At 35.4% G+C, this 25,599-nt stretch overlaps 1 protein-coding gene across 2 annotated transcripts in view; it reads right to left on the bottom strand.

Annotated features, from left to right (window-relative positions):
- Window positions 1-5,023: 5,023 nt before the first annotated feature.
- The window catches only part of LOC136836422 (5'-deoxynucleotidase HDDC2), a 64,646-nt gene continuing 44,070 nt past the window's right edge, over window positions 5,024-25,599 (bottom strand). For both annotated transcript variants that reach the window (XM_067100644.1, XM_067100643.1), the window contains exon 3: window positions 5,024-5,858. In XM_067100644.1, the coding sequence (XP_066956745.1) occupies window positions 5,631-5,858 (228 nt within the window). In that variant the 3' untranslated portion in view covers window positions 5,024-5,630. The remainder of the gene's footprint in view (window positions 5,859-25,599) is intronic.

Genomic DNA, 25,599 nt, shown 5'->3' with positions numbered 1-25,599 from the left:
CATGTGAACGAAATCGCGTGCTAAAATGGAATGCGTCTCATATTGCCTGTGTACAGTCCGCGAAAGTAGTGCATGGGCTTGTATCGGCACCTCGTTGGGACTTTTGACATTGGGAATCTTTATAGGGCAGGGTCCCGTGATTGTGACAATCTCACCTTTACCATACACGACTCCATTTCTTGAGCTCGCTCTGGGGGTAGTAACCCCAGCTTTACATTTAGCTTTCTCTGGTATTCTAGCAACGGAATTACCTAGAAATAAGTGCTGAATGGACTTTTTCACCGGGTGACACGGGACCCCGATCCAGAAATGCATAGTGGCCCATGAAGTTATCACATTTTTTGGAGGCTGGTCTTTTGATATGGCAAAATTTGGAATGTATCAAAGACCCTATAGCATGGCCTACACTCAAATGTTTGAATATCCCACAAGCAATAGTCATTCTATTTAATTTTTATTCTAAATTAAATTCTGCTGTACACTAGAGATTTTATTTGCAAATTGTATAACTTTTCAATTAATATAACAAATTTTTAATCAATTTGTATTTTTCATAACTAACAAACCCTTGGTCTTAATGTAAGGGGATTTTGACAAGCTCTTGGCTGGAGTTCAGTTATTAACTGCACAAAATGTTTTGGTGGCAACAGGAGATAGATTTTAACCACAAAATTAATAACTTCTAACAAGATATACAGTATTAACAAAAAATCGTAATTTTTCATTTGGGATAAGATAAGCTGGGAGGCTATTGTTTGTTACACTATTGTGGTTAGTGATGGAAAATGGTTGTCAAGAAGAATGCAAAATATCAGAAAAAGCAAGGTTTTGGCAGCGTAGGTCTTGTTCATCATCATGTTACAAGTTATCTCAGTTTTAATAAGTGATAGCACCAACTTTGCAATTTTGCAGGCAAGCATAGGAAGGTTTGTAATTATTAAAAAATATTTTCCTGGCTTATAAGATTATTGTAACAATGTAACCACACAACAAACATCTACACCTGCCAGTGGATACTCTTTATCTCTAAGTAGTGTGGTGTTTTTTCATTAATCAAAAAAATTGTACGGTGACTCTCTTCATTAGTAAATAGAACTGCATGATGGCTTTTATTAATAAATTCCTAATTCAGGTGCTAATTTTTAAAATTAAATTACAGTATATATTACATAAGGATGCACTGTATTTTAATGTATTAAATTTTTTTAGACAAAGCATTTGATGCAAGAGACTTTATGTCATACAAAAATAATGCATTAAATACCAAGATAAAATAGGATATACAGTAATACTGTACCCCGAACTTGTGCAATTCGAGTTGCGCGAATTCACAGACACGCAAACTTTTCATTGGAACCTAACCAATTGTCATGCACAAGTTTTTCACAGACACGCGAACATTTGCGAATACTGATAAACCCTGCAAAAGTGTTTATGTTTAATTTTTTATGTAATTTATAAGTTTTCAAGCTTTTATGTGTAAAATAAATAACATTAAATAATAAAAGTAATAATTTCCCCGTCTCTCTCTCTCTCTCTCTTTTACTGAGATAAGAGAATTTTTATGGTACATGTATATGTTTGTTTTGTATAATAAATACATTTTTTACCTAATAATAAGTACTAATTTTCAAATAATAAGATTAAATAATAATAATAATAATATAACTGTAATTATAAAATTCGTATGTGATACGTTTTTTAAACAAACAAATATCTTTCCCTCATCTTAAGAAGCTCGAAGGCATAGCTGTCAGACATGTCAATTTAACATGACAAGAAGGGGGAGTGTTGCTGATTCATGGGTCAAAGGTTTCTTACCTAACTCTCTCTCTCTGTCCGTAATAATTCATAAAGAATTTTACTTTCTTAAGTGAGGACAACTGTTTCTCTCTCTCTCTCGTTCATAGTTAGCACAACCTATGTATTGCTGTTTCTCTGTATGTCTTTAACTGTGCAGTAGATAATTTTAAATTTATCTAATTTTACCTGTACTGTCTACAAACTGTAAATGCGCTGTTCTTAAACACAGAGCATTTGAGGAGAAAGAGAAAGAGACAGAATAAAGAAGTTTTTAAAAACAAGGTTGAGAAGACTTCTAAAAATAGATCGGTGGAATGGGGAGGGAGAGAGAGAGATATAGTATACTAATCTTCACACTCCCCTATATTTTTACGTCAACCATTTATTTCTTTTTTTACGGGTAATGTATTAAGCTAACTTTTAAATTAAATTACAGTAATTTTAATTTCATTTAAAAGTTAGTTTAATACTGAATTTCCATCTTTTGATATCTAACGTAAGAATAACTTCTCTCTCTCTCTCTCTCTCATGTTATTCTCTCTGTCTCCATAATAATTGATAAATAATTTCACTCTTAAATAAGGACAACCCTTATTCTCTCTCTCTCATTCATAGTTAGCGCTCACACATTTTTACAACTTATTATTTCTCTGTACATCTTTACCTGTTTAAACTGATCTAATTTTGCCTGTACTGTCTATGAGGTGTAAATGCACTAGTGGGGCAAATACATTCTAAAACATACAGACATAATAACTAAGAGTTGTACTAGTCCAAATAAAAAACACTTTGTTCATTAAAAAGCATTTCAGAACAAAGAGACATAGAATAAAGAAGTTATTAAAAAGAGGTTGAGAAGACTTCTAAAAATAGATCGGTCGGGTCGGAAGGGGAGAGACAGAAATTCTCTTCCAACTCTCTATTTTTATGCCAACCATTTATTTCTTTTTTTAAGGGTAATGTATTATGCTAACTTTTAAATGAAACTACAGTTACTTTAATTTCATTTAAAAGTTAGTTTAATAATGTGGGAGCATGATTAGGTTCACACTGTATTTAGTGTTTAAACTTCAGAAATAAGCATTTATTAGCATTTTTAGAGACCGTACCAAATTTATGCAAAAATTCACCTTGTGCGAGGGGTCATGGAACCTACCCTCGCATAAGTTCAGGGTATGACTGTACTGTATTTATATGTTATAAATGAGTTATACAATTCACCTTTACGATAATTTGATTTGGTGATGGTTACAATCAATACTCGTAAATTGATATGATAGTATTTAAAGGAGCCTGATGGCACAGTCGGTTACAGCAGCAGCTGACTTCAGAGGTCTGTGGCGGTTCAAACTGGCAGCCGCATCGATCAGGAGAGGCGTGACAATTTGCTATCCGCGTAGACACCCTGGGATTATGTGGTGTGACTCAACGGATAGTTTGCTGAAAAAGCAAATGGTAAGCTACAGACCAGCCATACGCACAAAACAAAGCCATCAACATCTTTCTAAACATAACAAACATCTCACACGCCTCGAACTTCGACTCCATCACGCAAATAACTTCTCACTGCTGGGAAGAAAGGGCGCTGGGTCTGGTATGATACATGTACCATACGCTACCGGGGTCTAAGCGATGTCAGGCAGGGCAGCCGATCGAGACTACAGTCTACCCTAAAGCCAAATCAAAAGTCCTTCAAAAAGAAGGCATCGTGCTTACCCCATACAAATATGGGAAAAAGCATGTTAAAAGAAGAAGATGATAGTATTTATAAAATATTTTTAAATTTCGTGCAGGCACAGCAGCAGTGTACAATCAGGCAGCGAGAGACCAAATTACAATACACCAACATCTTTTCCTCCATCTCTTTATCCCATCTTCTGGTTAAAAAAGTAAAAGACAATGATAAAAGTATTGTTAGTAACGTTATACTTCTGCGTAAATGCATACAGCCATAGCAACCAAACGAGAAACTTGTTTTGCTTATATAACCAAATCAGATAACAACAGCCCATACTTATGTTACAAATGACATTAAGTAGAAAAGAGCTGATATATGTTTACATTATACCCTTATTCACTATGGATAAAAGATTGGCAAGGAAATATACTGTACTGCTAAATTTAAGCTGCAAGTTGTTTTTGAAGCTGAGAAAACAATGTTCAAGCTGCTAATGGCTATAAATTATCATGCATCGGCAACATAGTTGAAACTCTACTGTAATTAAAATTGGAGAGAAAGTATTTTAATCAAAAGTATTGGGCATGAAACAACACACTACTGCTGTTTTTACGCCGATGGATGATAAATATGTAAAGCTCATATTATGATGAAATCAAGTGAAAACGGCGAACGGATTTTTTTACACAAAACAAACATGCTGCCAAACGGCCAATGTCATCTATCAACGAAAAAAAATAGCTAAATTAATTTCGCAACGAGACATAAATAATTTAAGTTATATTTTTACTTAAGAACACTTTGTATAATGAAAAATAACCTTGTCCCATATAAATAAAGTATCTAGAGATTCATTTACGCTAACTAGAAGCAAAAAAAAAAGCGCTCTGAACTGAGTTAAATACGGCGAAATAAACTTACCGCGTATCGATTTCCAAACCAAAACATTGATCGCTATGACTGCAATTCATACTACAAAAGCAAAATATGAATACATTTAATATTATTTGATACATTGAAGTAAAGCATAACATTTTAAAAGATCCAAGGAAAAGATGCATATTCGTTATGTTGATGTTTGTATGATACGATATTAATATGTGAATAGAGAGTACAGTATAATCAAGGCTAGGATACCGTATATGTATACAATATACCATAGTGCAGGCAAAGCTAATTCTTGTTTATTTAATTTCTCTTTGTATTGAATTATCATGTCACTCTGCATGAACCTCCAGAATTAGCTGATATTAATAATTACTATATAATGTGTATGTACAGAGTATACTTTATAGTGTAGGCTAGGCTACCATATAATGTATACATGGTACTTAATACCCTAGTGTAGGCTAGGTTATATTCGAGGTACTTTTTTTAAAAATTGATGGATTTTTTGGAACCTAAACCCATCGTAATTAGGATAATACTTGTTCTACTGCTCAGAAGCTTTAAAGTCGAGTCACTTACCCTCAGGGTTCCATTCTGTAAATTTTTTATCAGCAGGAATAATATTAGGTCTACCAATAATAGCAGTCTCTGATATAATGTGTTCAATTTTTAATAAACCAGGAAGTATTCAAGATATTTGGCATATTCCACAGTACATGTACTATGATAGTGGCACAACAAAGTAAAGATCAATATAGTACAATATTTGAATATAGGGGTTATAATGTAGCTTACCTGACACTGCAAAGAAAGTAATTTACCGTGTAATTTACTTTAGGCCCATAACATCTGCAAAATTCAACAAATATTTTTTATAGTATAAGGTACTTTTTAGCATCAACTTTCTCTGAATGTTACTGATATCACAGGAAACAGACAACATATAATGCAAACAGTATTCACAAAGATTTAAAGTAAGCCATCAGATATAAAAAAATATTGTGTACATAAAAAGGCACAGTAAAAACCATAATTACAATCCAGATTTGTCATTTACACAGAGCAAGCATCACTTCTGAATACTTAAAAAGTACTAATTATGCCTCTTAATAAAAAAAAAAATGTGCTAAGTATCATGTCACAATCTGATTATACCTGCCACCAATCTGCTGTCTACATTGGTTGTCAAAGCAAAACTTTCAAAGATACTGTGCTGTACTTTGGTTTAGAGCTTTAGGTTTCCTTCAAAGCATGAATATTATCAATCACATTTATCACCATTCAGCATTGTATTTCTTTGTTTATATAGTTCTTCTACCCATTTCTTGACTTTTGGATGCTGAAAGACTCCTTCTGTTGATTTAAAAAACTCCTCCAAAGTTCCTGGACGCTCTTGATCAGTTTCGTACTCAAATGCCTGTAGTATCATGTCAAACTTGTCCAAGTCCTTAACCAGTACAGCTTCTGGAGTTTTCTGATCTTCATATTCCTTAAAAGACAAATATTTTGCTTTAAATTGCTAAAAAGAATTTTTTTGTGCAATACTTTTGCCTGTACATACTATAAACCCAAAATTACAAAACTAATTATGCAGCATAAAGGCTGATATGAAGAAAGAAAAATGCGCCAAGTACAGTATCTTCAACTATTACTCAGAATATGCATAATTTCTTAATAAAAAACCATAGGGTCATTTACTTTACTTATAAGCTTCCAAGGAATATTAATATGATAGGAGTCAAAGTGTATTTTGAAAAAAAACTCACAAAGCAAATAGTAAAAAGCATTTCAGCTAAGCTGAAGATAAACCTCTAGGTATCCCAGTTCCCCTCAATTACTTCATTAGGTCAAAAGTCTTAAATAACTTTGTGTTCAGATGTCAGTTACTGAAATTTGAACAATTTGGCTTTTTGTAACTCATTTATTAGCTTCTTTACTCATGGTTGTATTAATGCTAAATATACGGAAATTCAATTGACAATAAATTATCCAAATGTTACTCAATCATTATTGGTATCACATGGGATACCAAGCACAGACAGATATATCATAACCCTTTTAACGGATTATCATGAGTGTACTCATTTTTTCTCTTTATGTTTTATTGCCTTCAGAAAACCACAAGCTGACTCAAAAAAACTCTTTGTTCATGTGCGGAACAAACTTGGGTCTTAACTTACAGATAATTCTTCTAGTGCCAGCTGGAAACCCATGTAAAGAAAACACACAAGGAATTAGTGGCAACAAGGTAGATTGATAGACCCAGGTGGCAACTGTCACCTCTACTGCATATGAATCAAAGTGATGCCTCAGTTTCTTCTTTACCGCCCTCGTACGAAGACGTGCTTTGCTTGTCTCTTTGAAGCCGGTGTTTTTCTTCTTTCCTGTTCTGTGTTTGCTTGCACTTTTGAGTGATTCTGTGTTTTTGTGTGCTTTGCGCTTCTGTGTCTGATCATGCAACTCCAAGAATCATCTAAGCTTCTGGTTTCAGCCAGTCCTTCCAAGCATCAGAGGAAGTGCCCTGGCACTGATGGCTATTCTTGCTCTCATTTTTTGGCATCGACTGAAACTAATCCCCACACTACGTGTAGCCGATGTAAAGCTAATGATTGTAACATCACTAATCCATGTCCTGAATGTCATTCTTAGCTTCCTGAGCAGTGGAGGGTCTTTGCCAAGAAGAAGCAGCATAAGAGGAAGTCAAAGGCTCCATCTTAGAGGGTGTTCCCTCCTTCAATGGCTGCATCACATGCTCCTTCTTGTTCTGCCTCCTCGCCAAATCCTCCGGTTGCTTCATCTTTGGAAGATTTTACCCCTTCCCACTCTTTTATAACTTCACCTATGGAAGTTTTGGGAGAGGGGTCAGGAGACCTAATTACTAATGCTGCCCCTGCTCTTTTAGGGGAGGGTAATTCCTCCCCCTTACAAGTGGATGTTCAGCCATCTTGTTCTACCCTTTCAGCTTCCAATGTGCAGAAAATGGCTAGTCTCTGGGCTTGGATGGTCTGTTGTCCCACTACTTGACTTCATGTGGGCCTAGGTCAGCTGCTATGACAGTTCCAGTTCCTGCAGCTCCCCCCCTCCCCCGTGCCTAGTACATCAGCTGTGTTGTCCCCTCAGCCTTCGCTTTATACCCAGCGTGTTGTCCTGCCTCCTACTGCTCCGACCTCTGCCCCTCCTCCCGACTGCTGGGTTCAGACAGTGGCTGATAGAGTTAATGAGTTGTTATTCATAAGAGTTATGGGCGTACTATGAAGATGAAAGGTCGTAGGACTCCGTCTCCTTCATTTGTCATCTTCTTCATCCTCACCTTCTCCTTTTAGGCAATGGCGAGTTAGACTCTGTCTCTTCCCCTAGTAATAAGCGTCTCTGACCCGTCGTGTCTTCGTCTCCTTCAGATCATGACCATGCCTCTCCCCTTCCTAATGTCCATGAATCTGGTGTCAAGGTTTTACGCAATGTGAAGAAGAAGCCTTTGGTAGTGCCTACCTCCACCCACATCCATAGGAAGGATGATTTTGCTCCTGTTAAGAAGACTCGTGTTCCTGTTCATGTCCGTGGGAAGGGTTCTTCTCATACACCTCCAAATCCTCATCATTCTCCCTCTCCTCATCATTCCTCATGTTCACATTCACCTAAGGAAGTCCGGGGGTAATGTTCTGGGATCCATGTTCATGTTGGCAGCCCTTCTCGTTCAAGGAGCCCTGTCGCTCGTCTTCCTAGACATTCCTCCTGATCTCCCGAAGTGACCTGTAGCAGGCATTCCAGTTCCTGCCTCCATGTTACAGAGCGTGGCTGTGCTCCTGCTCCATTGTTTTGCAACCTTCTGGGAAGGATCCTAATAAACGTTCTATGTCCTCTGGTATACAATAGAGTGCACTATCAGCCCTGCATGTCCGTCTCCTCATTCACACCCCTCTAGAGCAGATGATGTTCATCTTTCCAGGTCAGTTGTTTGTGGTCGTTCTGTTACCCCCACACGCCCGTGCATCGATACACGTCCATCCACTGGCTTTTTGCGCAGTGTATCGGTCTCTTGTTCTGTTGCAAGAAATACAGTTCTAAATCATTTTCCCTCAACCTCCACAGGTGCTCATTCTCTGAGGAGAGCTTTAGGTCCACATACGGCCTACGTTCCAGCCTTATCCAGGAACGTTTTGGATTCTTCTGATCTTGCTGACAGACCAAGAAGGGACTCCCGGGGACAGGAGATAGAAGACATAAATAAAATATCAAGAGTTTTTTACTACTTACGCAGAAGTGGTTGGAACAATCCGCAATTACAATGATCTTGTGGAAGAGAGCGTGGCAGATTCTTCAGATTTTGCTACGGGAATAAAAGCTCTCCTAGGCCTAGGTAAAGAATTGAAGGCTTCTATTGGGCTGCCTTGTTCTAATCATGCGGAATTTGTCCTTAATTATGTGAGTTCTCTTGTCTCTGGGTGGGACAATTCCCTGCACTCTAGCAGAACATTCAAGCTTCTTCATACTACTGTCCCTCAGTGTAGATGTTTCCATGCTACTCCTAATGTTGTGTTTCTTCCTCAACAGTTGGATCCAGATGTGGCCCAGTCGGCTCCTGGCATTTCTTTAGACCAGATTCAAGAAGAAGGTCCTTCCTTCACCTCTCAGGAAGCTGCCTTTTTGGAGTCATTCACTTCTTCTGCCTTCCAAGCAGTCTCCTGGCTAGACTTATGGTAGATGGCAGTGGCCAAGATTTCTTCCTCTGCCCTTGGCATTTCCGAAGAAAGTGCTTCATACCTTAGGCTATTGCAATCAGGCGGCAAAGCCATTTCGTGTTTGGCGCATTTAAATGCAACTATTTGGGCAAATATGTTGCTCAAGGGAAGGAATACCACTCTTGCCAAAGTCTCTAGGTCCATCAGTTCGGATTCTGTGTTGGCCCTGGGGAAAGGTGACATCCTCAACATTTCATCTCTTTTTTTTTCCTATGGATCAGCTTGACTTAGCAATAGATAGGCAGCGAGGTGATAATAATGACTGGCTGGTACATCAAGCCGTTTCTAAGTCTTCAAATCCTCCTCGTCCAAGTACCTCGAAGGCCAAAACCTTGGCTCCTCCCAAGAAGTCCATGATTGCCTCGTCATCCATCAGGTCTAGTCAGGCTCCTGCCACAGCAGACAACAAGGGTTCCCAGCGGGGTTCTTTTCAGTCCTGTTCCTCTAAGCCCACAAGAGTCTCTAGAGGTAAGGTGAGAGGGGCTAAGCAACAGGGTAGGCACCCCTCCCCACAGTAGTAGTATTAAAGTAGTTTAACCAGACCACTGAGCTGACTTTCAGCTCTTATAGGGCTGGCCCGAAGGATTAGGATAAAATACCACATAGGCTCACGTTCTCATACTGTAACACATACACACAATGAAAACATTTACTCATGCTTTCACACTAAAAAGGTATATTAAAATTCATAATGAGTTAAGTAATATTAAAAAAAAAAATTTAATTTAAATTCGACAAATGCTGTTTTCATGCTTTTATTGTTTACTTATTTTTATATTTTATCTATCAAACCACAGTTCCTCATGAACAACAAAATTGGAATGACTGAAAATGTAAAAGATTCTGACAAAATTTCATTTATTGATTTATTCCCAAAAGTTGACAGTTGCTGTTGGTCATACTTTGGACACTCACATAACACATGTCTGACCGTTATCATCACCCTGCACTCTGAGCACTCTTGGAGCTGGGCCATGTGGGGTTTCATTAACCCTTAACGCCAACCGGACGTATCGTACGTCGATCAAAATTGTCTGTTGTGCCGAGTGGACGTACCATACGTTAATTACAAAAATTTCAAACCGGTCAACTTTGACTCGAAGGAAATGGTCGAAATACGCAATTGTAATAAAACTCTTACATTCTAGTAATATTCAATCATGTACCTTCATTTTGCAACAAATTGGAGGTCTCTAGCACAATATTTCGATTTATGGTGAATTTTGAAAAACTTTTCCTTACATCCGCCGTAACTCGGCGAAAATTTCAGAAATTCTTTCATCATTTTGTCGTAATTTTTGCACCGTTTATATTAGCCGTTACATAAAGTTTTATATATGAAAATGTGTGCAATTTCACGTAAATAAGACAAAACAATCCATGGTTGTAGCTTTATCAGTTTGGAAATATTTCCTTATAAATCACGATAACTGCCAAAATTTCAACCTTTGGTCAATTTTGACTCGACGAAATGGTCAAAAAACGCAATTTTAAGCTAAAATCTTACATTCTAGTAATATTCAATCATTTAATTTTCATTTTGCAACAAATTGGAAGTTTCTAACAATATTTCGATTTATGGTAAATTTTTGAAAAACTTTTCCTTATGTCGGCGCCAGAAATTCTTTCGATGGAGTGTTGCCGTAATGTTTGCAATTGTTTATATTAGTCGTTACATAAAGTTTTATATATGAAAATGTGCGCAATTTCATGTAGAATACAACAAAAAAATAACTCATGGTTGTAGTTTCTATCAGTTTTGAAATATTTTCTTATAAATCACAATAAATAGAAAAATTCTACCTTGGGCCAATTTTAATTTGACCGAAATGGTCGAAAACTGTAATTGTAGCTAAAACACTTACAGTCTAGTAATATTCAATCAATTAGCTTCATTTTTCAACAAACATGAAGTCTCTAGCGCAATATTTCGATTATAATGAATTTTGAAAAAAAAAACTTTTCCTTCGTCTGCGCTTGCTGTAATCGGCGAACATCTCAGAAATTTTTCTTCACTTTGTCGTAATGTTTGCACCGTTTTACATTAGTCGTTACATAAACTTTTATATATGAAAATGTAAAGCAATTTCATGTAGAATACAACAAGAAAAATAACTCATGGTTGTAGCTTTTATCAGTTTTGAAATATTTCATATAAATCACGATAACTCACAAAATTTCAACCTTCGGTCAACTTTTAACTCGACCGAAATGGTCGAAAACGCAATTGTAGCTAAAGCTCTTACATTCTAGTAATATTCAATCATTTGTTTTTTTTCCTTACGTCCACAGTAACTTCGGCCAACATCTCGGAAATTCTTTCTTCGTCACTTTATTGTCGTAATGTTTGTACCGTTTATATTAGTTGTTACATAAAGTTTTATATATGGAAATATGTAATGTCATGTAGAATACAAAAAAATAACTCATGGTTGTAGCTTTTATCAGTTTTGAAATATTTTCATATAAATCACGATAAACAGAAAATCTACCTTCGGTCAACTCTTAATTCGATTGAAATGGTGAAAACTGTAATTGTAAGCTAAAAACACTTACAGTCAGTAATATTCAATCAATTAGTTTCATTTTTTCAACAAACGTGAAGTCTTCTAGCACAATATTTCGATTTATGGTGAAATTTTGAAAAAAACTTTTTTTACGTCCGCACATTATGAATTCATCATTTTGTGATAATATTTTCTTTGTGTTGCTTTTGATTGTTTACAATTTATTATATACCAAAATCATCGCAATTTGGTGTGTACAATACAAAGAAAAAAGTAACTCGTTAGCTTTAACCGTTTTGCTCACAGCACGATTTGTATACAATTATATATGAAATTTTTTTTTCGTGTTGTCATATATTTCAATATTTTATATGATAATGATATTTTCATTTCTGATGGTTGCATACTAAACTTCAGGCAATGACAAAAAAGGAGCAAAATGAACTCTAATCTTAAAAACTAAGCGTGCTGTGATTTAAAAAAACTTTTTTTCCGCTCGCACTCACTCCCTAACGCCGCATGACATACGACAGACACTTTTTTTGTAAACAGAGGCTCGGCGTTAGAGGGTTATGCCCATGTGTCAGAGCAGTATGGCCTATTCTGAGACGTGTTAGAATTATCAGCGTGTCTCTCTCTCTGATATGATGAACCTATTTTTAACGTTAGGTTCTATTTGTTTCCAATTTATTACTTTAGGTTCTTCATTCCATATATATTGCCATTTATTTATGATACTCATTTTTTATGTACATTCCATAATCAGTAATAGGATATTCACATTTGATCTTGTCATGTGGGTTGCTTCTTTGGCTGCTTGCTGCATCTCTTCATTTCCTTTGATCCCTACATGGGCAGGGATCCAAATATTTCTACATTTTTTCCATTATTATATAAGTTATGGAGATATAATTTAATTTGTTGTACTATATTATTTTTTTATTTGTACCTCTGAATAGCTTCTATAGCGCTTCTCAAGTCACTAAAAATCACAAAATTATTGAATGATGTTTCTTTAATTATTTTTATAGCTGATGCAATTCCATACAATTCTGCTGTAAATACCGAAGCATTATTAGGAAGAGAGAACTGATAAGTTTTGTCTTGGGACACTGCAGAATATCCCACTCTGTATTCTGATTTAGATCCATCTGTATATATTGCGTAATGTGGACCTTTTCAGCTTATATGCTCTATTGTATGTTATCTATGGTGTTCTGGTGTATATAAGTTATTTTTTGATAAATACTTGAGGTGTGTACAAATTCTCATTTTATTCATTGTCCAGGGCGGAGATAATTTTACTATTAACCCTTTAACGCCGAAGCCCTATTTACAAAAACGTCTCCGTTATGTCGCTGGCGTTCGTGAGTTAGCGCTGAAGCTGAAAAAGTTTTTTCAAAAATCACATCACGCTTAGTTTTTAAGATTAAGAGTTCATTTGGCTCATTTTTTTGTCATTGCCTGAAGTTTATTATGAAACCATCAGAAATGAAAAAATATCATTATCATATATAAATATTGGAATATATGACAGGAAAAAAAAAACTCGTATATAATTGTATATAATCGGCACAGCAAGCAAAAACGTTAAAAAGCTAATGAGTTAATTTTTTTAGTTATATTGTACTAAATTGCGATGATTTTGGTATATAATGAAATTTTAAAACGATCAAAGCAACACAGAGAAAACATTATCACAAAATGATGCATGAATTCGTAACGCCGCAGACGTGAAAATGTTTTTCAAAAATTCACCATAAATCGAAATATTGTGCTAGAGACTTCGTTTGTTGAAAATGAAGCAATTGATTGAATATTACTAGACTGTAAGTGTTTTAGTTTGTTAATTGCAGTTGACGAATACGGTCACGAGTTAAAGTTGATTTGAAAGTCGAATTTTTTCATTAATCGTGATTTATATGGAAATATTTCAAAAGTGATAAAACCATGAGTTATTTTTTGTATTGTACATGAAGTTTTGACACCTTTGTTTCGAATCATTATAAAACATTGGTGTAATTCTGCTTAAAAACGTGCAAATATTACCTCAACAAACTGAAAGACTTCAGATGTCCATCCGTTACCGCTAAGAGTTAAGGGAAATGTTTTATCAAAATTACACCATTAAAATCGAAATATTGTATACAATATTCCAATTTATTGAAAAAAGACAATATCGATTGAATATTACAGAATAGATAAGATTTTAGCAGTACATTACTGTGCTTTACCATTTGCTCGAGTTAAAGTTGAGTGGTTGAAATTTTGGCAGGTTATCGTGATTTTGAAGCATTCACAAACTGATAAAAATCAACCATGAGCTGTTTTCAGGACAGTACATGAAATTATTTTTATAGGTCATTTATAACGCTAAAAAACGATGCAAACATTACGAATAAAGGACAAAAGAATTTGAGATGTTTACTTTTTACTTGCAATGATTGCGTCAAAGGAATTTTTTTTGCCTCAGACCTTTTGTCATCATTCCGAAATATTGGATAAGAGATCAGTTGGATGCAAATGAACTCATAATTGAATATTGACAGAATGTGGGACTTTTAGCTTATAATTGCTATTTTTTTTACCATTTCTGGTCGAGTTAAATGTTTTTCCGAAGGTTGAATTGTTTATAAATTATTTATTTATCTGAAAAAATATTTCAAAACTGATAAAGCTACTAACAGAGTTATTTTTCATACACATGAAATTTACTTTCCATTTGTAAAATCTTTTGTGTAACGATCCCTCCCCATCATAAAATAAACACAACTTTTTGTACAAGAATGGCTGCTGACTGTAAGTGAAAAGTGTTTTGCTGTCCAAAAATTCAACCATAAATCAAATGACATCTTGATTTCAATTGTTGCAAAATGAAGGTAATGATTGAATATTTGCTACATTGTAAGATTTTAGTACACAAATTATTTTTGTACCAGATGGTTGAGTCACAATTGATAGAAGGTTAAATTTGGCAATTATCGCTGGTTTATATGAAAATATTTCAAACTGAAAAATTGAGAGGAAAAGAAGGTTTGATTTGTGTTACAGTAGATGAAATTGCGCACATTCTCTATATAAACAATTGTTAACGGCTAATATAGAACAGGAAAATTGACAAAATGACGAAAGAACAGATTGAAAGGTTGCAACTGTGAGTTACGGATGCTGCAAAGAAGTCCAAGTTTTGCAAAACTTCACCAGGTAAATCGAAATATGGGAAGAAGAGACTTCCAACCTAAGTCGAGCCTCTGAAGGTACATGATTATTCACTAGTAATTTAAGAGCAAGTACAGTATTGCGTTTTTCGATTCATTCTGGTTGAGAAAAGTTGACCTGAAGGTTGAAATTTTTGTAGTCGACGCTTCCTGTTATGTCCATCGCATTAACAGACAATTTTTAGTGCTTATGTTGATATGTCCAATAGGCGTTTATGTTGTTTTTGCATATTTATATTAGCGACAAACAATTTTCTAGCTCTAATTGCTACAAAGTCTGATGTTATTTATGGAATACATCGTCACTCTCAAATTTATTTTTTGTTGAGAATCATGTTCTCTGAAGATCTGAATATTTCATTATTACATTTTGGTTATTCTATGGAGAAATAAAGCAGTTAACCACATTCAACTTGTCAAGATGATTTTGGTGATGATCTAAAGGCTCCTGAGCATATTCTACAGGCCTTCACAGAACAGGATCTAGCATTTTCATTATTAAATTCGATGCTTGAGCCATTTGCCTTCTCAGTTATTTAATCAATGATGGACAGAACTGTTGCTTATACAACCAAAGGGTTTGTATATCGGCTGTTAAAAAATCGACAAGTTTAATTAGGATTTAATGCATTTTAATTTACAGTAATGTATATGTGGGCTTTCCAGTTGATGGGTTATCAGAACAATCTATCATAAATTTTGGCTTCTGTACAACTGGTATACTGATTGTTAGATTGATTTTTAAGTCTATTTCTTCAACTTTTTCCCACATTTTTATTTTTATAAAACATGACTGTTCTTAGTTTTTCTATTTTTGGCCTACAGATGAGGCCCATTCATTTATTTGGGTATGCTTTATTAATGATTCTTCTAAATTAGTTTTATATGAGACACTAACAATATGGCAAAATTAGCCATTTCAGTTATTTTTAATACCAATGGTAGATTTTTGTGATACCATTAATTGCTTATAAACAGTGCGTCCTTCAGGAATGTGACGACTTCCTGTGGAACAGCATTTTTCAAGTGAAATGTTCACTTGACAGAACATCATCAATTCTCACCTGAAAACTGCGATTTGTTAAAAAAGTTTTAATATAGTTTACTCTCCATGTAGTATCGTAAAATGCCTTTTTCAATGTCAAAAAGAACAATAATTTGTCATCTTCAAAACATATTACGTGTAATGGTCTTCGTAAGTTACAGAGAGCAACTGTCTGTTGCACTTTGTTCCCGAACTGAGTGAGTCAAAATTTTATTTTATTGAATGTCCCATGCTAGTTGAGCATTTACCATTTTCAAACTTTTTGCATAAGTAGTTTGTCAAAGAAACTGGTCTGTAATTATTTACATTAAGGACTTTAGTGTTTGGGGATGCTATCATTATGGTTTTATAATCTTATCTGAAATAATTTTTTAAACCTAAATCTTTATAAAAGTACGTAAGTAAGTATGACTTTTGCAAAGGTGTTTGTGAGATCATCTCAAAACAAATATTGCACCTCCTTTTAGTTATTACAGCTGTTTGAGACAGCATGATCCAATCCTGACAAATTTTTATTATAATATCATATCTTCTATTGTTTCAAAATTTATTGCTATTAATTTATTTTATTTTTATACTTTGACAAATGTCTTATCTAAATTTCTACCATGGCTACTTAATTTGCTAAATTTCACTCCCATTATATTACAAGTTATTTCTTTTGGATCAAGTGTTCTTCTCCATGAATTTTTAATGTGGCATTTCTATTTTTTTGTTTAACATGGGCATTTGTTTCCTGATTTGGACCTATTTTTTGTATGGAGAGTGTATTGAGAGAATTGATATCTCCTCCACTAAATGATTGTTCCTTGATTTTGTTTCTTTTTTAAATTTTGCAAATATTTTTGTTGTATAGGAGTTTTAATGTATCAATTTCTTTAGTAATATAGAAATCTAGGTAAAGTTCCTTCTAATATTTCGGTAATGTTTTATTTATTTTACTGAACTTTCTGTTCAAATTATCTAATCATTCCCTATTGAGTGTTTTATATTTATTGATTCTGTTAACTATCAGACCATAATGGACTTAAAATGTTTTGTTGATGGGGTTTTGACTTTGGTATTGCTTTATCAGCAGCATTTTAATGAAATCAACAAGAAATTTATTAGTTTCAAAAATATACAGTCATTTCAAAATTCAAATGGTGGAATATTTCAGTGTGATATATCGTTCCAATCTGCTTTAGCAAATTTATAGTGAGGGACATTTTTGAACACAAATTATTTTCCCCTAATTAATATTGGGAAATGATCACTGGTGTGCAAGTCATCAATTGTATTCCAATCAATCTGTCAATTATACTTGTTGTACATAGAGTTAAGTCTACTGGAGAAAATGTTCCATGTCTTCATGAAAATATGTGTTAATTTTCATCATTTATACAGCACATGTCATTTGAATCCATCAAGGTGTTGTATTCTTACTTGTTATATTTTGGAGTTTGTACAAACAGTCCCATATTAATTAACTGATTAAAATCACATTCTATTAAAATTCCTTAGTATTGTTGTAAACACCTTAATTTATCAAGTTGTGATAAACAATAGGTTGGTTGTATAAATTATAAAATTATCTAATTATTGTTTTTATTTGAATTTTTAATACTCGATATTTGCAAAGACAGTAAAATTTACAGGCATCCTGTCATAAAAACTTGTTAAGCAAACATATTATATATTGCTAAATTTCTTATTTCTAGATGTAGATACTAAGGTACATTTCATATTGTTGATATTGTTTTGTTGACCTGTTGTAAACATAGTATCATTGGTTTTATTTTGGTAATCGAATATATTTCTCCCAAATGTTTCAATCTGTAGACCAGTTTCTTCCATTGTATAATTAATTATTGAAAGTTAACATTAGTTATTTTTGTGTGTATTTTCTTTCCATGTGAATCATCAATTTGCTATCCATGCTCAAAATCCTCATTTACAAATTTATTTGTTTTGATATTTATAACACACTATGTGCCCAATGCTCATACAGCCTTTTCTTGAGTGTCTAAACTAAGTTTCTTTATTTCTGTATCTTATAAAATTTTTGTACAGTCTTTAATAAACTGTCCTTTGTTATGCTTTTTGTTTTTGTTGCACACTTCAATAAAACATTCATTACATCCACAATGTCTTTCATGTCTGGTTTCTTTTGTTTACTCTTGCTGCATCTATTATTGGTGATGGAGAATCTCTTCTCCATCATATAATCATTTTGTCAATGGTTTGTTAATTAACTATTACTTTGATGTCATCTGTTTCATTGATTTTAATTACTTTAGAGACAGAGGTCATATTCTTATAATTGTTTGTCTATGCATTCTTCAGGTTTACTGCCTTCCATTTTGATGGGCCCACTGAAAAATGGTTTTTTGTTGGTCTTGGGTGAGTTCCCTGTACTGTCTTTTTTTTTTTTTTAGTTTCTAATTCATCACAACTATCTTCAAAATATTTATGTGGTGCTTGTGTTATCTTCATAATAATTTCAACATTTACAATATCTCAGATGAATTTGAACAAATATTTGCATACTTTTTCTTGGTTCTTTGTTATACCAATTTACAAATTAAAAGTGGGAATTTTTCTTGAGACTGCTGTATCAGGTTTTGTTACACCTACCTATTTCCATTTTGTTTCATTGTTTGATCTAGTTAAGTAGAAAACATTTGTTTCCTAGCATGGATCATGCATTCCTCTAACTTTTAATTCTAATTTGCCATAAAACAATTTACTCAGGCATGAATCTGTCCTTCTGATTTAATTTAATTCTGTATTGTATATTATAATACATACATAATCTTTAGATCTTGACATGGTGATTTTGAGAAAAGTTACCAGATTTTGGTTCACCACATCTCCACTGTGTGGTATGCTTTGTCAGAAGTCAATATGACATATAGATTTATTGAAATTTTGCTATTTGTATAGCAAGCATACTACAGTTTTGGCAAAACTAATTGAAATTTCTCAGTTCTCTCCCTTCTGGCCCATGGTTTTAATGCTTCAAGGGTACTTGTTGGGAATTTCAAATTTATCAGTTGGTTTTCAGGGTTTTCCACTGCTTTGCTGATTGGCTATGTTGAATATTTCACAATGAACATTGTTGTAAATTTTTAAGGGAATCATCAACAATATAGATTTTTTCTAATGGTTCTTCGGAAATCATTATGAGGGAGACTGGTAACATGGGTACACTGTTATATTGTCATGTTTTTTAGATGTACCTTTATATTGTCAATATTTTTTTATAGATAAGTAGTTTTAAAGACTGATTTTTTGTTGTGGATTAAATCAACCACATCTGATTTTATTTGTCTGAATGACATTTCAGCAGCTTGAAATCAGCCATTCAACAGGAAGTGTTTCTAATAGCTACAAAATGATATTTTCTTCTCGTTTCTGTCAGGAGTCAACTTCCACTCCAATTCGAGGGAGTTACTTGAGTCAAGGTCTGGGTCAAGATATTTATTTTCTTTCTCTGTCTGCCTTTTATTGGAGCATAGGGCTCCAGTGTAATTACATTAGTATTTTTTCTATTTTTCCAGAGTTCAATTCTGTCAGAGGAGGTTCCATCAGTTGTCAACTGTGAAGGCATAACCCATCAAAGGTGCCCAGGGGTACTATCAAGTACCTTTAAAACCACTTAGCATACAGATTGAGGTAGAAAAAATAAAATAAATAAACCTGAAAACATCTAAAAACATATGGGATTGTTCTGTAGGTTTATTATTCCACCAATGGCACAAGGAGAACTGACTCCCAAATGTCCAATCAGTAAACCCCACATCACGCAGGGATAGCACAACACAAATAGAGTGTTCTTCCAACGTGTAAGCCAAACCTACTCACTAAGACTGACAACATTACTCGGAATACAATCATCCCACTCTAATCATGTTATGTGCATACTGGATAGAATGTTCGAGAGTCCTATCCCCAGTACCAGACATCCCTGAACTGTGGTCTTTCCCTTGAATAGTTCTGCCAGATATCTCTTCAGGTCTGAACATTATCTGTTTCAGTTGATGGTCCTACCACAGTTCTACTATTTAGTCAGATATAAACCTCACTCCCAGTTGTCTTTCCAGTTTATCAGGTCCAATAAATTTTAAATCCTGTTCGTTCTTACAAAAATAATTCAAAGGAATACAGAATGGTTCATATGGACCTTGACTCAAACTGGGAACAGATTCTGGGAGTCAAGAGCCACGTCAAGTGTGCAATCCGAAATTGAGGGGGGGCCTCCCACAAGTCTACAGTTTGGGGCTACTGAGCCTTGGAGCAGATATGGGTAGTACAGTAGAACCTGGTCCGACGCTAATTCGTTCCAGAAGTGTCGAGATTCGATTTGTCGATTCTGAGTTTTCTCCCATAAGAAATAACTGAACATGGATTAATCCATTCCTGACCACCAGTCATTACCCCAACCTTGCCTTTTTATACAAAACTTTACACAAATTACAATTAAACAAGTTCAGAGTTGAATAATCACCATATCAGAAGCACTTTTACATTTTTAAATGCATACTGTAATCAAAAATTGGCCTATGACCAATGCGGCGTATTACCGATGATAGACTGAGCCACAGGCTAGGCTAGGTAGCCTATAGGCACTACCAGAATGTACTGTTAACGGTAGACATGAAAACTGTTGTTAATAATGATAACATTGAAAAACAAGCCAGATTATCACATTGAAAATTAATAAATAGTATTTATAAGCGGTACGGTATGTCTGTTATCAAATAAGAAAATTTCCCAATATTTTGCCGTCGCCAGCAGAAGTCCACAGCGCCACCCTGGTGGTGTATCGTCGATACACCACCTTGGCAGCTGTGGTTTGTTTACATCTGCCAAAGCTGCGAGTTCCGACGTAATTTAGAAATTTTTCTAATTTATGATAACAGCCTATACAGTAATTTGGCTTATAAATACTGTATTATCAATTTAATGATAATCTGGCTTTGTTTTTCAACAACAGCAGCAGCAGTGCATGGCTTTAAATGCTTTAAATGAGCATGGAAAGAACGCCACCAACAACGCTAACCAGCGCAGCAGCTCCGAAACTCTTTTTTCTACAAACATCATATGATTCATCGGGTCGGATTCCGGTTTGTTGTTTGAGGTCCGACGCAAAATTTACTCAACATTTCGTGTTGAAATCCGATTATGTCGAGTTCTAGTACAGTCGAGGACCAGGGTTCTACTGTAGATGTTCTTCAGGTGGGATATCTACTACCCTTTCAACTTCCCTCCCCCTCTCTCCGATCGGTCTCATCATCACTTGATGTATGCTCTCGGCTCATTAAAACATCAGGCTCTCCAAGGCAAAGTGCTGAAGATGATGGAGATATGAGCAGTGGAAATGGAAGAGCAACCTTTTCCAGGTTTTTACAGTCAGGTCTTTCTTGTTTCTAAGGTGACTGGCAGCCAGTGATAGACTTGTCGACCCTGAACCTCTGTATCAGGAAGACCTGATTCAAAATAGAGACTCCTCAAACAGTGTTGGCAGCTTTCAGGGAGAATGACTTTATTCTGTCAATAGACCTGAAGGATGCGTACTTCCAGATTCCGATATAGCTGACCCCCAGTATTAGCAGGGATGTGTACCACAACCTCCTGCAAATAGCTAAAATCTGCGAATACTGGACACTCCTTTAAAATGCTTATAACTGCTCATTTGAGTAGTTCAAAAAAACTAAAAATGCTTATACCTAAGTATTTTAACCTTAAACGCCTATTGAAGTATCATACGTCGATTAAAAATTGTCTGTTGTGCCAAGTGGACGCATTGTACGACGACTACAAAAATTTCAAACTTCGGTCAACTTTGACTCGACCAAGTGGTCGAAAATGCAATTGTAAGCCAAAAATCCTTATCTCTAGTAATATTCAATCATGTACCTTCATTTTGTAACAAATTGGAAGTCTTTAGCACAATATTTCGATTTATGGTGAATTTCGAAGAAAACTTTTCCTTACACCAACATGTATAGTTCGTTGAAAATTTTCTAAAATTTTTTGTCATTTTGTCGTAATTTTTGCAATTGCTTTTATATTAGCCGTTCCATAAAGTTTTATATATGAAAATGTGCGCAATTTCATGTAAAATAGAAAATACAACCCATGGTTGTAGCTTTTATCAGTTTGGAAAATATTTTCACATAAACCCATGATAACTAAGCAAATTTTCAACCTTCGGCTTAACTTGACTGACCAAAATGATCAAAACGCAATTGTCCAAGCTAAAAATCTACATTCTAGTAATATTCAATCATTTAACTTCATTTGCAAACAAATTGGAAGTCTCTAGCAATATTTCGATTTATGATGAATTTTTAAAAACTTTTCCTTTACGTCCGCGCCAGAAATTCTTCTTTCTCCGCTGTCGTAATGTTTGCACCATTTTATATTAGTCGTTACATAAAGTTTTATATATGGAAATGTGTGCACTTTGCTGGTAAATACAACAGAAAATAACTCATGGTTGCAGCTTTTATCAGTTTTGAAACATTTTCATATAAATCACGATAATCGTTAAAATTTCTAACCTTCTGTCAACTTTAAATTTATTAAAATGGTCAAAACGCAATTATAAGCTGCTAAACTTATAATCTAGTAATATTCAATCATGTAATTTCATTTTGCAACAAACTGGAGTCTTGCACAATATTTGATTTATGGTGAATTTCTGAAAAAAAATTTCACGCCTACGTCTGCAGGTAACTCCGCCAACATCTCAGAAATTCTTTCACGCGTCGTAATGTTTGTATCGTTTTACATTAGTTGTTATATAAACTTTTATATATGAAAATGTGCGTACTCACAGAATACAAAGGAAGATATAGCTCATGGCTAGCCATCAGTTTTGAAATATTTTCACATAAATCACGATAATCTGGGGTCAAAATTTCAACCTTGGTCAACTTTAACTGACCGATAAATGGTCAAAACCGCTTCTTGTCAGTCTAAAACTCGCATTCTGGGTACAGGAGGAATCATTTACCTTCATTTTGCAATAAATTGAAGTCTCTGTACTCGACATTTCAATTCGGTGAATTTTTAAAAACATTTTCCTCACGAGTGCCAGGGCCCCAATCCAGAAATTCCCTTCATGCACTTTGTCGTATTATTTGTAACGGGCTTATATTAGTCGTGACCCATAAAGTTTTTATATGAAGCTCTGCCTGGCGCAATCTCATGTATTAATACGATCTCCATTGGTTAGGGTCCAACTCAGTTTGAAATATTTTATATAAAATCACGATAAATAGAAAATTCGGTTTCCGTCAACTTTAACTCGACTGAAATGGTCCAACCCGTGCCTTGCTGGTAAAAACTTACAGTCTAGTAATATTCAATCAATTAGCTTTATTTTCAACAAACGGGAACAGCACAATATTTCGATTTATGGTGAATTTGAAAACATTTTTTTACAAGCCGCTGCGCATTACTTAATTCATAATTACATCAGCTTTGCAGCAACAATTTTCATTGTGTTGCTTTGATCGTTTTACAATTTGGTTATATACCAAAATCATCGCACTTAGTGTACAATACAAAGAAAAACAAAATAACCGGCTAAATTTAACCAGCTTACAAAGAGCTCTTGCTCCCAGGCATTTGTACCATAAAATCTTATAGAAAATTTTTTTGCTAATCCATATATTCAGGCCCTCAATATTTTATATTGATAATGATATTTTTTTTCTTATCTTGATCTTTAATCTAAACTTCAGGTTATCAAAAAAAAATGAGCTAAAAATGAACTCTTCATCTTAAAACATTGAGAATAACAGATTTTTGAAAAAACTTTTTCCGCTTGCGCCCTAACTCTGGCACCGGGGCGTGGGAGACGTCTTTTGAAAGAGAGGCTCGGCGTTTATGGGTTAATAGTTTCATCACAAAGATGCATTTAGTCATAAATGATAAGAAAATACAGTAAATTTTAGTGGATATTAGCTCTTCTGAAATATCATTTTACTGTAGGCGAATTTTTCGTCATTTATTGAGTCTTTATTTCCACAGTGAGTCAAAACTCTGCCTTCTGAAACTGCCCCTTTTAAGCTCTAGGCAGGGGTCCACTATACTGTCATCCTTCCTCCAGGAAATTTTGTCCACTTCAGCCTGGTAATTTTCCTTTCCAGTTAAAGTGTCGAGCTTACGGCCTCTCAACAGCCTCTTCAAGAACTCTGGTTTAATCCTGGCCCACCACATCTTTTGTCTCCTCAGATACCGTCACAACTGGCTGGTCTTGTGTGGGCCGTGGTATAAGCTTAATCCAAGAGGATCGGTCCAGTTTTGACGATTTTGCATCACGGCCACCAAAATTGCATCTCATCCCCAGTCAGAGATTGGCTAATAATTGCCAATCTGGTATGGTCAACACAGTCTCGGCGTGAGGATTTTCCATCAGACCAGAGAATGAGCTGTTTTCATTTAAGCAACTCTTCCTTTCAGATTAGTCTTCCGCAAACCAGCTCATCAGTGGCAAGATTCCGACTATTTTAATTCTTCCCAATAACCTTTCTTTTCATTTGTTTGCCATCTTGTCCCTCAGTGGAGGCTTCATCTAAAGACATTTTGAGTCCTTTTATAAAGTTATCAATGGGTCATTTTCAACTTCCTCTTTTGCAAGTGTTAAGAGAAGACCTGCTGTGGTCCTGACGACAGGAACTTGGCCATATGAGTGCCCCTTCATTCTCCTCCAGAGATCCTTCTGTTCTCATATGCAAGGCAGAGGGGTGGGAGCACACTTGGAAGGTTTGGGCTCACAAGAGATTTCTTACATCAATGTTCTGGAATTCAAAGCTGCTTTCCCATCTTCTTGTATGTGGGAGGGTGTGATTCCACACCCATGGTGCAAATGTCAGACAACTCCCCGGTGGCCTTTGTTGTTGGATTTGTGGGGGAGCTTCATTCACGCCAACACACTTCCTGACAGTGCCTCAACCATCAGTGGGTGATTTAGATCATTCAGTGGACTTTCCCTTATCATCCCAGGCAGTTTGGAGGCAGTGGGACAATCTGAGTTGCTTCTGGGTCAGGATGGGATGAATCGGAGACAGCTGTCTCTGCACCAGGACATAGCAACAGGCTTTTTCATCTGTGGGGAAGACCGCATTAGAACTGTTTGCAACAAGGTTCAACAAGAAATTAGAGGTGTTCTGTTGTGTAGCCCCAGATCTGGGGCAGATTTTCTGCCTGGGAACACCCCTTGGACAATCTGGAGGTTTATGCCTGCCTTCCATTTTGCCTAATCCGTCAGGTTCTAGAAGAGGGTAGTGGCTCTCAGAATCTCAGAATGACCCTAATTGCCCATGTGGCCTCATGGCTGAATGGTTCCCTGATCTCCTGATCCTACTGTCAGAAGCTCCGGAGAGATCCTCTCTGTGGCACAACTTTCAGTCAACATAACTTCCAGAGATACCACTGCTCACTAAGGTCTCTGTCTGAAATCCCTGGAAGAAGTCCAGGACTCCATGAGTAAAGAGGTCCTTTTTCTAACGAGAGCAGCATCGAGATACCTAGGCTACTCGAAGATCTTCCATCATGGGCTGCAGGTGGATGTTGATATTTACCATGGCTGGTGTCAGAACCCCTCTCCATAAACTTGTTTTTCTTAGAGAGCGTGCCTGACTGCATCTTCTCACATATGGAATGACCAGCTCCTCTTCTCAGTGGAAATCTCAATGCTTCTCAAGAGCTTACAGATCTCCTCAAA

The sequence above is a fragment of the Macrobrachium rosenbergii genome, chromosome 56 (assembly GCF_040412425.1).
Source record: "Macrobrachium rosenbergii isolate ZJJX-2024 chromosome 56, ASM4041242v1, whole genome shotgun sequence".
NCBI lineage: Eukaryota > Metazoa > Arthropoda > Malacostraca > Decapoda > Palaemonidae > Macrobrachium > Macrobrachium rosenbergii.
Note: the sequence above shows the minus strand (reverse complement) of the source record. Positions and strands in the feature narration are given on the sequence as shown.